Source organism: Pelophylax lessonae, assembly GCF_965119305.1.
Source record: "Pelophylax lessonae genome assembly, chromosome: 5".
Classification (NCBI taxonomy): Eukaryota; Metazoa; Chordata; class Amphibia; order Anura; family Ranidae; genus Pelophylax; species Pelophylax lessonae.
This window is the reverse complement of record NC_138772.1, coordinates 447914051-447931703: the sequence shown is the minus strand read 5'-3', so window position 1 is coordinate 447931703 and position 17653 is coordinate 447914051. Positions and strand designations below refer to the sequence as shown.

The window sequence follows — 17653 nt, the reverse complement described above, 5'->3', positions numbered from 1 at the left end:
CACAGGAAATAGTGTATGCCTTGGAAGGGCTATACCAACACATGGGAAACTCTCATGGCATCTAAAGACCTCTCATGTATGTGTCAAGCCCTGCAGTGGAAAGAAATTCAGGAACTTTTTCTCCATATGAAAATACTAGTTGCATGGCTATTGTGGTGACCTACCAGCCTTACCACTTATCAGTGGCCTCAAACAAGTTTAAAGATCAGGAAATTCAATTAAAATACAGAAGACCTAATTTTCATATTTTTTTGGAGGTCAGTGAAATAGAAAGATGGCAACCTCTGTATTGCCCTCAAGACAGATTTGCATTACAACTTTGATGCAGATGCCAAATGCTAAAGGGTAGTGGAAAAAACTGGAGCAACATGGAGTACTGGGATTGGGAATTTACAGGACATGGGAAGGAGGTGCAAAAATCAGGGTGTCTGGTTGCTGCCCCACCATTGTTTTGTGTTCTTCCATAAAGCTGGAGTAGAGTCTGGGTAGGCATTTTATCTTGAAGCATGAAACCAGCTCTAGGAAAGAGAGTCTTTGCTGAGAATATTTAAACTGGCAGCAATGCCAGGAACAGCTGGATTCTGTAACAATAAAAGGTCTAAATATGTAAATAGGTAGTTCATTTAGTTCAAAAATTACATTGTACTATGTACTGAATTGGGATAAAAAAAAAAAAAAGAAATGAAAAAAATCAGGAGATAAAAAAATGTGTTTTGGGGTTCAATTGGGTCAAGAGAGTTACAGAAGCTTTTAATTGTCCTGAACCAGATCGAGTGCCAAAAAATGCTTCCTATTAGCCTTGTCATTTTATATATTTTTATTTGATTTAAAAGACAAAATGAAATGAACTAAGCTACCCTAAAGAGAATTGATGTGCCAACAGATATGGGTGTATTCCAAGTACCTACATCCTAGAGTCTATATGGAAGTATTTGTATTGGAGGCTGTGTGGGCTTTAATGGTACTCCCATGGATAACAACACAAATTTAAAAAAAACAACATATTTTTATTACAAAAGCTTCACAGCCTCCAATACAAATACTTCAATATAAACAACCCTAAATGCATATACAATTTCACAGAAATCAATCTGTTCATTTCTAGTACTGACAAAAATGCTGAAAATTTGACAATGGAGGTACTATAATGTTACTTCTTTTCAACAAAACTGTGCTTTTGCCATTTATTTGCATCTTGCTTTAATCCTCCCCACCCCCAGCCATATATGCTTCTCTCTCCTCTGATCTTCCCCTACTCCTTTAAGTGCCAGAATCTAAGAAATATCTGATACTTCCATGAATGGTGGAGCATGTGTGCGATATGACAGATCTGGACCCATCATTACTGTCTTAGGAAAAACTCATGTAAATATGACTCCAACAACTTAGAGCTTACATGTGGCTTTGCTTTCACTCTCTGGAGCTGATAAATGATTTCTGTCTGAAATCCCATAAGTGCATTATTATTATTTTTTGTCTTGCAGTTAAATAATGGGGCAAAGCTGTGTAAAAGAAATAAAATTGGATGTTATCCTATACACATGACTGCATTTGCTGGCTCTTTAAAATGCATGGACCTGGTACTAAAAAAAGGTATTTCAGTGCATTTAGTCATCAGCTGTGGGAAACTGGTAAATTGGGGAAAATTGTATTTATTTACTTATTCTTTTTTACTATGCAGGTGAAGAATTGGGGTTTAGTATTGAAGATCACATCAATTTCACAGACAATGAGAAAAGCAGCCCGCTCCATGTGGCAGTTCAAAATGGACGCTTGGAAATTGTGAAAGCCTGTATTGAATATGGGGCAAAGATCGACCTCAAACAAGTAGTTGCTATTTTACCAGATTATCACTCATGAAGCACTGAAATATAGCTGTGACAAAGTATATCTGTTTATCCTGACTAAAACAGAGAATATAAATACAGTATTTATAAGGATAAATGGGCTATTTATTCACTGGACACTGCAATGTTACTCCACACTGCATTGGTATTTTTATGTCCTATTCATAAAATGGGGCCTTTTTCGTGGAGCCTGCATTGTTCCACAGAGTTCTCTGTGCTTAATGTTATTTTGACAGGTCATTTGACCTTGAAGCTTTTCTTTTTCTTGCTCATTCATTTGAATAGCATAGTGTACATTTGTAGGGCATATCAACGTAGTTAATGAATGCGCCATACTCCAAATTTTTTAAAGGGGTCCCTGTGTCATCTATGTATTACAACCCCCTCCTTCTTGGGGACTCTAGACCTCCTTGGTGTGGTGTAAACTAGCTGCCATTCCCTCCTTAGAAAACCAGATTGGTACAAAAGTGTGGTGAAGCACCAAGAGGTGGATACAGGCCAATCCCAGTTACCTCAAACAGAAGTTGTATGCTGATTTGATATAAAATTGACGCTTATTATATTACTAACTGTGAATAAATAAATTAACAAATTTTTAGCTAATATGTGTTGGGAGTTTTTTTTACATGAATCTATAGTGCCATATATACATGTGCCATCTATGTCATCATAATGTGCACTGTGCATTTATGTATATAAAAACAATATAGCATCCTTAAAGTATAAAATGGCTCTGTGCAGCTAAAGTACAATTTTTAAAAGTACTGGCAGTTTTTATGGCCCCTTTACAACTTTTCAAACCTCTGCTGAATACGGTAATTTGACCATCTATTGGGGAATAATTAGTTTTAAATTAAATCCTTCTTTTAAAGCTAATTATTTTGAATTTTACAAATATAAAATATAGAACTATACCTATTCTGTTTCTCCTACTTTCTTGCAGAACGATAATGCCACAGCTCTTCACTTTGCTTCTACACAAGGAGCAACTGAAATTGTCAAGTTCATGCTCTCATCCTACACTGGGGATAAGAATATTGTTGACTTGCCAGATGGAAATAATGAAACACCACTACATAAGTAAGAAATCTACTACTTTTTATCTAAAGAAATAAACCATATATTCTTTCAGCCACTTCTTCTTGACCCAAGTTTACTAATTAACAAAAAAATAAAATATGTTTGTTTAGGTTTGGGGTTATTATCTGGGATTATTTTTAAAAATGCTAATGCCATTTGATTAGTTTTGATATTCATTGCTTAAAAAACAGAGCTTATAAATCAGTAGAACAACTATATGATTGGTCAAAGTATGATAATTAACCTATTGGCACCAACAGCACATAAATATGCAGCCTCTCGACGAGTGGGCCTTGGCGCCGAGCGGCTGCATATTTACGTGCAATATTGCAAAAACAACTGTGCCCTGCGTGCTCCTGTCACAATTATCAGCGGCTAACGGAAAGCTTCCAAAGATGTGACCACCGTGAAAGCCAACCACAGTGGTCACACGATCATAAACTCCGCCCCGCTTTCCGGCATCCAAAATCCCTTATAGGACCAGGAGGCGCCAGCGCCAAGGGGTTAAGAGACATATATATAAGATCTCTTTACAATATCCATTAATAGATCCTTAATCTCCTTAGCGGTATTTCCGAGTGTGGCTCGGGGTGAAATTTCAGTGCCATTAGCGATAACCCCGAGCCACACTTAGGGTACCGCCAGAGAGCATCGCTGGATCCCGGGAGAGGGTACTTACCTTGTCCCCGGGATCCCGCGATGTGTCCCTGCAGCATACGGCGGGCGGATCTTCCGCCCGATGCTGTGAGCCCCGGCTTCCATCTCCTGCGACGTGGCTCGCAGGGGGGTAGAACCGGAGGCAAATTTGAACAGTAAAACACACAGACACACTGATATATTGTAATCCTATTAGATTAAATTACAAAAAAAAATAAATTGACATTAGTTTGCCCCCCAGTGCCCTTTCCTTTTTTTTACTGTACTTTATATATATCTATATACACACACACACACATATATATATGTATATATATATATATATATAAACTTTATCATACCCGAGATGTTATAAAGAAGAACGCACAGTAAAAAAAAAAAATCATATATAAATAGTTGGTTTGGGCTGCTCGTCCTTAAGAATTACTAGCAAAATAATGGTACCGCTTTCAGCACCTAAAATCGGAAACAATCATACCGCCAGGGAGGTTAAACCATGTATGGATTTAATATGTAAATAGTCAAATGTTAAATCAATGTGAAAATCTGTTGTGGAAATAAACAGGAATACAATCAAATAAAAGTAATGTAACAAAATAGTGACACAACACGTCACCATAAACGTGACATGACATTTAAGTGAAAAAGTGCAAAGAATTAACTACCTCAATACTGGGCACTTAAACCCCCTTCCTTCCCAGACCAATTTTCATCTTTTAGCGCTGTTGCATTTTGAATGACAATTGCGCGGTCATGCAACATTGTACCTAAACCAAATTTGTGTCATTTTTTCCCCACAAATAGAGCTTTCTTTTGGTGGTATTTGATCACTGCCAGGTTTTTTCTTTTTTGGTGCACAAATAAAAAAAGACAGAAAAGTTTGAAAAAAAAAGAAAGTTTTTTTGTTTAGGTTATAAAAGTTTGTGAATAGATACGTTTTTTCCTGCACTGATGAGCACTGATGATGCCGCACTGACAGGCACTGATGAGGAGACACTGATGGGGTGGCACTGATGGGGTGGCACTGATGGGGTGGCACTGATATGCAGCACTGATGGGCACTGATAGGTAGCACTGATATGCAGCACTGATGGACACTGATCGGCAGCACTGATGGGCACTGATGGGCACTGATAGGTGGCACTGATGGGCACTGATCGGCAGCACTGATGGGCACTGATGGGCACTGATAGGTGGCACTGATCGGCACTGATGGGCGGCACTGATTAGCATTGATGGGGGGCACTGATGGGCACTGATGGGGGGCACTGATGGGCACTGATAGGCAGCACTGGTGGGCAATAATGGGCACTGGTGGGCAGCACTGGTGGATGGCAATAACGGGCACTGGTGAGCAGCACTGATATATGGCATTGGTGGGCAGCACTGATAGGAGGGCACTACTGGCAGGCTGTTTGCCATCCCTGGTGGCCATGGTGGGCATCCCTGGTGGTCATGGGTGGGCATCCCTGGTGGCTCTAGTGGCATCCCCTCCCCCCAGGGCTGCACTGGTAATCAATCATCTGATTACCAGCACAGACCCCCCCTGTGATCAGTGAGTACTTAGAAATACTCACTGATCACCCCAGCTCCAGTATCGATCCTCTTCTTCTCCTCCCTGACAGGATCTGTCAGGGAGGAGAAGAGATCGAAGCCGTTACAACGGCTGTATTTACATTGCATGACGGCTGTGATTGGACACAGCCGTCATGTGATCAGGAGGGCCAATCACAGGGCCCTCCTGACGCATCTTGTTGCGCTGTGTCCGAGGGACACAGGCACATCGAGATCACGCCGCTGCGCGTGCCCGCGGCGGCGCGATTTCACTATTTCTGAAGGACGTTCCGGAACGTCCATTCAGAAGGACGAGACTCCCACCCGGCCGTATATGTACTATGGCCCGGGTGGGAGGTGGTTAAAGTCCATATAAGTCCAAAAAAATGTGTATAAAACTGATCTTAAATTGTGCTCCAAAATGGGTACGGAATGTGAACCCACAGCCAAAAAATATTGTTGTGAAGAGAACCATCACCAACAAACAGAGAGGCTTACTGAACGATTGAACCCAGTTTGGCATATGCCTAATGGGTCGACTCATGCGATTGTGTCTGCACACTCAATAAGACAAGGGGAGTACGATATGGCCTGTCCCTCACACCACTCTCCAAGCAACTCTCTTTTTGCTGGAATATTCCTTGTCCGCCCTCAGTAGAAGGATTCAGTAGAGGATGAGCAACAATACTCTCAGGCAAAGATAGATTCTTCTTCAGCAAATGCTCAGTGTATGGATCATCAAAAAAAGGAAATAAAAAGCCTCCACATAGTGTAAAACCATACAATGAAGGTATTTATTAAAAGTTCAGAACACTTACAATTCAGTTGTCAAAAAAGCGCTTTCAAATGTACTGTATACAGCATGGGTAGGCAATGGCACAGACATAAGTCGATCCTACACATTTCGTCTAACTAAACATCATCTGGGGTGTGATACTGTCATTTGCATTCTGTTGATTATAATTATAAGGAGGGTGGTCATACCCATCAAAATCATCCTCCATATATGGATGATGACCATTGGTATGGGTATTTCTCCATGGAAAATATCTGTTGAAAGTATCAATAGGCAGTCTATTGGAATAATAAACATTGGAATTATAATTATAATGTTTACTATTCCAATAGATCCAGATATAATCCAATATTAACATCAAATGGAGATTCTGGGACGAGATATTCAAACTATCAGAAATGTAACAATATAAACATCACACGGTTCTGATACCAAAGGATTAATGAATCTATTATGAAGATAATGTAGACAGTTTCGCCCATGTTAATTTTCTTTTTCTTCCTTCTTTCTTTTTTTCGTTTCTGCCTAAGGCTCCATGTACACGGGACGTTAGAAAAAACGTCCTGCAAGGCTAGTTCTGACGCCGGAAAAAAGCAGCTGTTAAACGTGCTTTCAGTAGCTTTTTCCATTGGGGTTATTGCACGTTTGGCCACGTTTGCTTTTTTGGCAGCGTTTTTTCTGCCTCCATTCAAAATCAATGGTTCCCTATGGGAGCCTATTGATTTAAATGGAAGTCGCACTGCAAGTCAGATCAGGATGATCCGACTTTCAGTGCGACGTGCGCTGTGAGAATCTTGAGGGGGAACTCCACGCAAAAAATGGGAAAAAAACTGCGTGGGGGTCCCCCCAGGTTCCAAACCAGGCCCTTCGGGTCCGGTATGGAATTTGAGGGTAGCCCCACGCCGAAAAAACAGCGTGGGGTCCCCCCCAAAATCCATACCAGACCCTTATCTGAGCGAGCGGCCCAACCCCCCCTGGACCATACCAGGCCACATGCCCTCAACATGGGGGGGTGTTGGTGCTTTGGGGCAGGGGAGCTCTGCACCCCCCACCTCAAAGCACCTTGCCCCCATGTTGATGAGGACAAGGGCCTCATCCCCACAACCCTGGCCGGTGGTTGTGGGGGTCTGCGGGAATCGGAATCTGGAAGCCCCCTTTAACAAGGGTGGCCTCCCAGATCCCGGACCCCCTCCTTATGTGAATGGGTATGGGGTACACTGTACCCCTACCCATTCACCCCATAAAAGGCAGTGTAGGTACATAATGACAGGAGACGTTTTGAAAAGTTTATTAAAAATCTTCATCCAGTCTTCTCCTCTCCGGTCTTCTCCCTCTCCGGTCTTCTTGTCTTCTGCTCTTTTGCTGTCCGCTCTTCTGCTGTCCAATCTTCTGCTCTTTTGCTGTCCGCTCTTCTGGTCTTCTTCTTCTTCCTCCGGTCCTTCTCCGACGATGTCTCCGGCGATTATGCCGGCATATCCTCATTTTTTAATGTCTCTTCGTTTTGTATTTACCTGTCTATGCTATTATAGAGACTCCTGCTTGCACTTCTTAAGGAAATTATGACAGACAGTACTTTATTAAAAAAGTTCAATAAAAACTAATTGAAATAAACATTAAAAATCCTCAAAAATTTGATAACATATCCTTAGCCTTAATGTACCAATTTAGCAATATACTAATAAAAAGCAGGATATAAATCATAGAAGGTAATACATTTTATGGTTGAACTGCATCTCCTGCCTGTCCATCTGTTACTTTTTAGTAATTTACTGTGACTGGGACTGTGTGGAAATATCACCTTGCAGCATCTAATAGCTCTTGAAATACATTTTCATAAAAGACAGCGTTATACTTTGGACCAGGAATCCTCAAACTACGGCCCTCCAGCTGTTGCAGAACTACACATCCCATAAGGCATTGTAAAACTCTGACCTTCACAGACATGACTAGGCATGATGGGAATTGTAATAAAGAAATATGACCAGCGCTACGGACTAGATGTTTGGGAGAGAAATATATTAGATAGAGGTGTAAGCTGCCCCAATCAGACCTTGGGTGTAAGGTGCAAGTGTTATAAAAGAAGTGTGAAGATTGGTGGTGGCGCTACCTCTGAAATAAAATAAAAAATGCCCCTTGTGAAGTGTAAGGGGAAGTATACTGGTAAACAATAACCCACAAATGGTGCAATATCTAAAAATAATAATAAATGGATAACAAAGATATATTCAAATCAAACAATACATGCGAAGAAAATGTATATATATATATATAAACCGATGTTGTGACAAAGGACCCACAACCGAAGATATGTGAGTGATTTCCAAATTAATGTGCCACTTGATCTGTATCAGCGTGAGTGAAAAAAATATAAAATAAAATAAAAAAAGTGGATAAGTGAAATTCCACGAGTGGCCACTAGGTGGCGCAAATAGCTTGGTACAACCTGTATGTTGATGTATGGAGATGTTCCTTTTCGAGATGAACGAGCAGTCAGAGAAGTCAGCGGCGGGTGCCCTGAGTGCTCACATGAAAGGAAAAATACCCCATGGTGAATAATAGTAACATACAGTTGTAAATAAGCGGCGTAGTAGACTCACTCGTACAGTAGATCAGGATCAGAATAGTCGTGTTCGCCGGGAGGCTTCCGCGTTCCACGGCCGACAACCGGAAGTGACGTTTGACGTCGGAGACTCCGCCCTACGCGTTTCGTCACAATGACGTCAACTGGAGCGGCCTCTCTGACATATCTTCGGTTGTGGGTCCTTTGTCACAACATCGGTTTATATATATATATATACATTTTCTTCGCATGTATTGTTTGATTTGAATATATCTTTGTTATCCATTTATTATTATTTTTAGATATTGCACCATTTGTGGGTTATTGTTTACCAGTATACTTCCCCTTACACTTCACAAGGGGCATTTTTTATTTTATTTCAGAGGTAGCGCCACCACCAATCTTCACACTTCTTTTATAACATGATGGGAATTGTAGTTCCCGAACAACTGGAGGGCCATAGTTTGAAGACCCCTGCTTTGGACCATTAGAATTGTGGATCATTTGAATTGTGGAAATTGTCCTCTGAGTTTAATAGATGGACGATTAAAAATGTAACCATGCATACCAGGCAGATATAAAAAAAATTATTGAAAGCAGTTGTTCCTGCAAAAAAATAATAAATGTATTTTTACATACAACTAACCTGACTATCCTAATATGACTTGGCATACTGACCCCTTAACTCCTGCAACCACTTAAGCCCGCCATACAGAACAAAAGAAATTCAACCTGTTCAGAAGGGACTGGGCAAATTTTGATCCCAGTATGGACACTCTGGTTGTACAGAGGTCAATCTATTGCTTGCCTTCTGTACAGCAGTCTTATCAGATTCCCCCTGCTTGATCAGCGCTGCAAGCTTTAGCCTGCAATGTTGATCTGTGTATTCGCACAGTAGAGAGGTCTGCTGTCAGAATACAATTGCTCAGAAATTAGGGTTCCCCATCCACCTGGAGTGCGTGGATGCAGAAATCGAGTCAGTTTTTTTCACTCTTTCACTGGTTGAATGAGAAAAACGGGCTCATCCTTGAGCTGTCTTACAAAGCAACACACAAGGGGGATTTACAAAAACTGGAGCACTCAGAAACTGGTGCAGCTGTGCTTGGTAGCCAACCAGCTTCTAACTTCAGCTGGTTTAATTAAGCTTTGACAATAAGCCCCTTTTTTCATTGGGCTGATTTGACATGCGATTTGATATGTCAAATCACATGCCAAAACAGAGCCTATTGCCCACAATGGTACCATCTGATTTGGTGTGACACCGACTTTGCGGCACCATACCGATTCCCAAAAGTAGTTTCTGCACTACTTTAGCGACCTCATAGGCAATTTCAATAGACATCTGTGCAGGAACCCGCACAGATGTCTCTCAAATCGCCCCCGAACTTGCACTGACATGCGGGTTGGAAATCATGTGAGTTCAGCTGAACTCGCACAATTTCAAACCCGTCCTCAGTGTGAACAAGGAAAGGACTGCACATGAAGCTAATCAGGTCCTGCTACAAGCACACGTGCTGACAGAAAACGTGCTGAAAAGAGCAAATTGAGCAGAGGTGTTTACTTATCAGTGCGTTGCTGTTTCTTTGCTGTCCAATCAGTAGGCTGCAAGTGGAGAGTGGACATTGCTCACAAAAGTATACAGTGTGAATACAATAGAATTGCATTTTATAATTTAAAAAAATCTACATTCTGCAGACTCTTGGTAGGAACTTCCAGTGGATGCATGCATGCTGCATAAGCAGGTGAACATCAGCGTTTTACTGATGTGACTACATCAGAGTGTGTTAACAAACTATGCATTGAAATGGCTACATGTAGTCCAACTCAGGTGACAATGCTACAGCTAAAATGACAGCATTGCAAGAATTTGTGGATACAACATTAGGGCCTATTCATGACACATATGTATGTGCATTACCATATAGTACATGTTGCATGTACAACAGTGTAAATCCAGCCTAAATGTTTGGAATTTTATATAATTTACATCTAACAGAGAAAGCAGCAGTCCTGCTTGGCAAAAGTGTATGAAACACCAATGTGACTGGACAGGATAATACATTTTTTTGCAAATAAGATAGCTCACATACAGTGTGTGTGTGTGTATGTGTATTTCCACTGTTGAACATACAGTATGTGAGTTTCAACTGTTTATTATTATTTGCGTGCCTGAATTTCAGCTTAAGGTACCTTTGGATTTGTAATGCAAATTAGAATGCATTTCTAATTTCTATTTAAAATTTCCCTGTGCAAGTTTACTATCTCCAAGTCCAATAAATCTTAATTATTTTAGTTTGAAGTAAACTTGTATTTTAATATTTCATCTTTGTCATTTTGCCAATTTAGTATATTTTGTGTTGCATGTCCTTATTTCTTTTATTGATTTTTCCCAATATTTACTTTGCTTTTGTTTTTCCAACAGATCGTGTTTGTTTGACCATGCTGACCTGGCAGAATATTTAATATCTATGGTAAATATTTCTTGCATTATGTAAATTAAATCAGTTTTGGTGGCAGCTGTTCAAAAAGCCAAACTTCAACCAAAACTTTTTTTTTTGCTTTGCATAGAGTTAGGAAAGGTAATGTTTCTGTTTTAATCAATGATTTTTAAATGCTGTTTGGCTCTTCAAAGAGGCTCTTTTGTTGAATTTAATGCTGTCTGTGTCTCCATAGCGGAGTTACCTCAGGGGACACAGACAGCGATAACATTCTGATAGAAGTTATAAACCCACCTGTTTTTTTTTTTTTTTTTAATTTTGCTGCCCTGTCCCCAATGGGGAGAGGGTACCACCTTCCCTGCTCCATCTGACTTTTGCCACATAAACAGGAAGTTAGAAAAAAATCTCCCACATAGGGACACAGGCAGGAATTTAAAGTTGACAGAGGGCCTAACTTTAATCTCTTAATCAGTCCTGCTGCCATCCATATCTCCGCTACCACTTGTTACCAACCTTTGACTTGTTCCTCAACCACGCTTCTGCTTGATCCCAACCTGCAACCACTTGTTACTGACCTTTAGCTTGTTTACCAATTATGCTTCTGCTTGGTCCCAACCTGCTATATATACTACTGGACCTGGGCTTGCTCCCCTTCTGCTAGGGCAATCCTGAGGACAATGGCCTGGTGCTAACACACAGCAAAACCCATCTCAGAAGCTTTGGTGAACATGGTTCAGTGGCGGCTGGTGCTCAAAATTTTTGTGGGGGGGGGGGCGCAAAAAGAAAAATGTAATAGGTATTGATTTGCGGCAAACAACGCGGTAAAAAATTGCGTGACTTTGACGTCATACAAGTGTGAAAGGGGCCTTCAGTAATCAAGGAACAGTGCCTTGAAAAAGTATTCATAGTTACCCCTTGACAGGCAGTTAAGGGGGGTTGTTTAGCGTGGAGAGGCAGGGAGGGGGGGTTGTTTAGGGTGGAGAGGCAGGGAAGGGGGGGTTGTTTAGGGTGGAAAGGCAGGGAAGGGGGGGTTTTTTCGGGTGGAGAGGCAGGGAGGGGGGGTTTGTTTAGGGTGGAGAGGCAGGGAGGGGGGTTTGTTTATGGTGGAGAGGCAGGGAAGGGGGGTTGTTTAGGGTGGATAGGCAGGGAGGGGGGGTTTGTTTAGGGTGGAGAGGCAGGGAGGGGGGTTGTTTAGGGTGGAGAGGCAGGGAGAGGGGTTTGTTTAGGCTGGAGAGGCAGGGAGGGGGGGTTTGTTTAGGGTTTAGAGGCAGGAAGGGGGTTTTTTTAGGGTGGAGAGGCAGGGAAGGGGGGTTGTTTAGGGTGGAGAGGTAGGGAACGGGGGTTGTTTAGGGTGGAGAGGCAAGGAAGGGGGGGTTGTTTAGGGTGGAGAGGCAGGGAGGGAGGTTGTTTAGGGTGGAGAGGCAGGGAAGGGGGGTTGTTTAGGGTGGAGAGGCAGGGAAGGGGGGTTGTTTAGGGTGGAGAGGCAGGGAGGGGGTTGTTTAGGGTGGAGAGGCAGGGAAGGGGGGATGTTAAGGGTGGAGAGGCAGGGAGGGGGTTGTTTAGGGTGGAGAGGCAGGGAAGGGGGGGTTGTTTAGGGTGGAGAGGCAGGGAGAGGGGTTTTTTAGGGTGGAGAGGCAGGGAGGGGGGTTGTTTAGAGTGGAGAGGCAGGGAAGGGGGGTTGTTTAGGGTGGAGAGGCAGGGAAGGGGGGGCTGTTAAGGGTGGAGAGGCAGGGGGGGGTTGTTTAGTGTGGAGAGGCAGGGAAGGGGGGTTGTTTAGGGTGGAGAGGCAGGGAAGGGGGGATTGCTTAGGGTGGAGAGGCAGGGAAGGGCAGTTGTTTAGGGTGGAGAGGCAGGGAAGGGGGGATTGCTTAGGGTGGAGAGGCAGGGAAGGGCAGTTGTTTATGGTGGAGAGGCAGGGAGGGGGATGGTTTAGGGTGGAGAGGCAGGGAGAAGGGTTTGTTTAGGGTGGAGAGGCTGGGAAGGGGGGTTGTTTAGGGTGGAGATGCAGGGAGGGGTGGGCGGAAAATATACTTTTTTTTTATTTAATCTTTTTTTTTTCTTCTTTATTTTTGGGGGGGGGGGGCGGCGCCCCTGCGCCCCCTATCGGCCGGCCGCCACTGACATGGTTAGTGCTTACACCCCGCAGCTCTGGTGAGCCGTGTCATCTGACAAGTTGGCCTGCTGTTACACTTATCTAGGTAGTTGGTAGGAGCCTCTCCACTGCTATAGCTACTGGTCTCCAAGCCTGGTCCCTGACCATGGCAAGAAGCCTATATTTCCGATGTTGTAATCTTGACCCATGTATCATCCACATACCTGAACCAATGCCTTGTGTTATTCCCCTGAAAGAATTCAAGGCTCTCTTCTTCACTTCTATGTACAGTTTAGCTACTATGGGAGATAAAACAGCCATGTTTCTGTCTGTAGAGGCTATCTTTGTATTTGACATAGGTCCAGCAAGGAAATACTTGGCTTGATTTGAGTTCTTTTAGAAGGTCAAGAGTCTTATCTCATTCTAGGTGTTCCCCTAAAGTCTTAGTAGCCTCTGCAGTTGCAAGTATAAGTGAAGTGGGATGTGACATCTTATGGAACTATTGTCCCTTTTGGCTCTCAAATAATATCTGGTTCTACGTACAGTACAGTATATGAATATAAATCCTGGTGTAGATTCCTGACATTAATTAAGAGGAAGAAGTAGCTTGGATAAGCTACAAAATGTTCTTAACATCACATAAAAAAATTAAATTTAACCATTCCTAGCTATACAATGACCTGGATAAATAATTACCTTCACAAGAATGATATCACAAAGAGGCCACCCATAGGTGGGAACAGACTGCGGTGTTGATCACCAGTTGACACTCCTGGAAGCAGCATTAGGGATGAACACTGACAGCAAATATAGATATAAAGAAGCGTCGCAAAAGTGTTTTTTAATCCAGCGAGGTGTTGGGCAATGGGAGGAGTTTCAGATTTTCCCAGTGATAGATAAATGCACTCACATTTGGGCTAATTTCATCTGAGCTGTATTGGGCCATAGTCATACCCTCTGATAGCAGTATCTCAAGGTAATTTTAGATGGACAACCAGGATGTATAAATACATCTACACTACAGCAGAAAGTAGACATGAAATAGAATATAGCTGAATATGTTTTTCTCTTTTGACTCCCCCCCCCCCCCTGGTCAATTGATTTTTTCTAATAATTGCAGTTATAAGCATTAGAAGAATAAAAATAATCCAACACTTTTGGGTTGATCATAATCTATTTTTCCTCCAGCTGCCCACTGATGCCCACAATAATGGCGAATAAGGTCCTTTGGCTATTCACAAAAAATAAATAAGGTCCTTTGGCTATTCACAAAAAAATAGCAATTTCAGGAAGCTATTGCAATCTAAATTCTAGTTTAAAGTGAAAGAAAAATAATAGCTAGATAGTACTGTTTAATAAATAGGCCTATAATGCAAACAACGTAATTTATGTAAAGCTTAATAAAAAAAAAAATATTTAGGAAAATGTTCAATTAACACATAGAAAATGAACTCAGTTTTAGAACAGAAAACTATCTAGGATAATGATTCATCCAAACAGGATGGAACAATAAATCATAAAAGAATACATTGAAATAAAATTGCATTTTACTTATTAGATAGAATTGAAAATTAAATAATTTAGGATGCATGAATATGTACAATTACACCAGATGTTTCATTATATACTCAATTATCTTCACAATTAGCCAACTGCAGACAGTGCCCTAACATAATAAAATAACAAAAATAAACTACATTGACTGTGACTTTAAAAGACATTAGATAGACTCATACAAAGTATCTCAATCATTATAACAATGAGCAAATAATTAAACTGAAGTACAATGTAAAGGCAAAATAAAATTAAATAAATATTTTTAAAATTAAAAATGATGTAAACTTAGATACATAAATAAAAATGAGATACATTGGATTTAGTCTTCAATCATCCTTTATTAAAGTTTTTTCGCAAAAGATAATATACATTACATAAAGTATTTGTGCATTTAGGCAGTATCAAATGCAGAATTCTAGATAGCTACAGAACTATGATACCTACTAAATATGCTTTGACATTCAAGATATTAACCCCTTCGCGCCTAAGGATAAAACAAATGCCTAAGCACAATTTAGCAACTTTGCCATGTGTTAGTAGGTACGTATCATCACAACCACTTTGTGTATCCAGGTGGATTATAATGCATATTTTTCAGGACAAATTGGGCTTTCATTTGGTGGTAAATGGTAATGGATATCTCCTGGGTTTTTTTTTTTCTTATCAAAGTTAACCCTGGCCCAAAATAGTAAAAAAAAAAATCATGTTTTTTTAAATTTAGCTGTATATTTCTTGCTACTACCATAACCTTCCACCAAAGAACAACTCAAAATAAATTCTCCTGTTCCTGATGATCACAGCAAAACCACATATCTGTATGTTAGCTGTTGTTTATACACGTAGTACAGCCCAGAAACAACAGTGCGCATTATGTTTTTGTTTTTTGCTTTTTTTATCCTACCTAAAACACACTGACACTAACTGACACTGATATTAATTTAAAATAAATAAATAAATCCTGCTCAAAAAATAAATGATAACTCTGACCTTTGACCCTGACCTTAACCCGAATATTAACCCTGGCACCTTTAGCTAGGTTTTTTTTTTGTTAATAGTATTAATATTATTATTTTTATTTTTTTTACACACAGTTGTTTTTTTTTTTTTCTCTGCAAGGAGACAGAGAGATATGATGAATCTCTTTCCTCCATTCAGAGAGAGAAAAAGCTGGTGTGGGATTCACAGTGACTGATCACTATGATAGCCAATCAGAGGCTATCAAAGCGATCAGGTTACCCAGAATCGGGAGTTCTGTGTCCCGATCGTTAGTATGGGTCCCAGAGCTCTTGATGAAACCCTGGTGTCTGTGCTGGGAGAGCACCATCTGAAAAATAGCCCAGTGCAGTGGGGCCGCATAACTGGGTATGCTTAGCGCCAAGGAGTTAAACAATAAAGTTGCATATTTTTAACAAAAGATATATTGGAGTGAGCAACATATGATTAGTTGTTTTTCTGGTGCTAGTTTAATGGACAATAAAGGGCTTCATGTCTTCATAGTGAGCAACAGTGATGAAAATACACGCTATAAACATCTTTGGATGTTTGCAGTTTGTTCTTTCTTTTTTTTCATCTTGTACATTTATTTGTACTCAATCATTATCATGTTTCCTATATAACATAACAAAGGCTATGAAAATATTTAATTCCAAAACCTTCTAATGTTTCATTCATTATGGACACTGTGACGACACTAAGAACGATATAGACATAGACAGGAATAGGAGCTGATTTTCGAAGTTTGCAAAATTAACATTTACTTAGTTAAGTGAATATCATAGAGCTTTGTTTTTTCAGTCATCCAACCATGTGCAAGCAAAAATCCAGATTTTAATTTTTTCTTTTATTTCCCTTAAGTGTCTGGCATTATCATTTTGCATAAATTGCTGATAGCAGGACAGTAGGTGAAACTAACTTTGATAAAGAAGTTATACAAGAATGCCACATTTGACACCTGTTTTCAATAAAAATCCCAGAATAACGCACAGATATGGCTGACTGTTCATATTGTCCCTGCCGATGAAGTCCACTATTGCTTTTGGTAACCCTCTTCTGTGTTATGTAATAAAGATAAAGACAAAGGAGCTAAATTAGTAAAGGCAAATATACTGTGCACTGCAAGTGCAGTTGCCCTTGATACTAGTAAAGGAGGGGAAGCTCTTCTGATTTCTGTCATCAAACTCTGTGCAGGCTAAAATGCAGGTTTTTTTTTTAATTTTTATTTACCTTGCATGGGATTTGTTATTCTTTGCAAAGTGAAGCTTTACCTCATTTACTAAGAAACTGCACTTGCAGTGTACAGCATATGATTTAAACAATACGATTATGATTATGGTTGGGCTGTGAATTCATTTCCCTGTGAAAAGCTTTATTATTTTACATATATATTTGTGTGATATTTGCATTGCAAACTTTTTTCTTTTCATTTGACACACAATAATCATTCAACATGAGCTGTCCTGGCTGATGCATTTATTTTGAAAGATGACTATGCACTATATGTGCTATTTGGAGGCTTTTATTAAGTTTTAGTTGATAGTGATACGAACTCTATAATATTGATACTCTTTTTCTTTACGTATATATTCCCCTATATTACTAAAAGTATTAGGACACCTGCCTTACACACACATGAACTTTAATGACATCCCAGTCTTAGTTTGAGTTTGTAGGGTTTACTATTAAGTTGGCCCACCCTTTGCAGATATAAAAGCTTCAACTCTTCTGGGACGGCTGTCCGCAAGGTTTAGGAGTGTGTCTATGGAAATGTTTGACCATTCTTCCAGAGACCCATTTGTGAGGTCAGACATTGATGTTGGACGAGAAGGCCTGGCTCACAGTCTCCACTCTAACTCATTCCAATGGTGTTCTATTGGGTTGAGGTCAGGGCTCTGTGTAGGCCAGTCAAGTTCCTCCACCTCAACCTAGCTCATCCACGTCTTTATGGACCTTGCTTTGTGCACTGGTGTGCAGTCATGTTGGAACAGGAAGGGCCATCCCCAAACTGTTCCCACAAAGTTTGGAGCATAAAATTGTCCAAAATGTCTTGGTATGCTGACGCCTTAAGATTTCTTT

General features: G+C 40.6%; 1 protein-coding gene across 1 annotated transcript in view; it reads left to right on the top strand.

Annotated features, from left to right (window-relative positions):
• Nucleotides 1-17653, top strand: part of TRPA1 (transient receptor potential cation channel subfamily A member 1) — a 140461-nt gene that overhangs the window by 36686 nt on the left and 86122 nt on the right. Inside the window, exons 5-8 of the mRNA XM_082259330.1 lie at nucleotides 1485-1593; nucleotides 1682-1827; nucleotides 2791-2927; nucleotides 10917-10965. Coding sequence (XP_082115456.1) covers nucleotides 1485-1593; nucleotides 1682-1827; nucleotides 2791-2927; nucleotides 10917-10965 — 441 coding nt within the window. The remainder of the gene's footprint in view (nucleotides 1-1484; nucleotides 1594-1681; nucleotides 1828-2790; nucleotides 2928-10916; nucleotides 10966-17653) is intronic.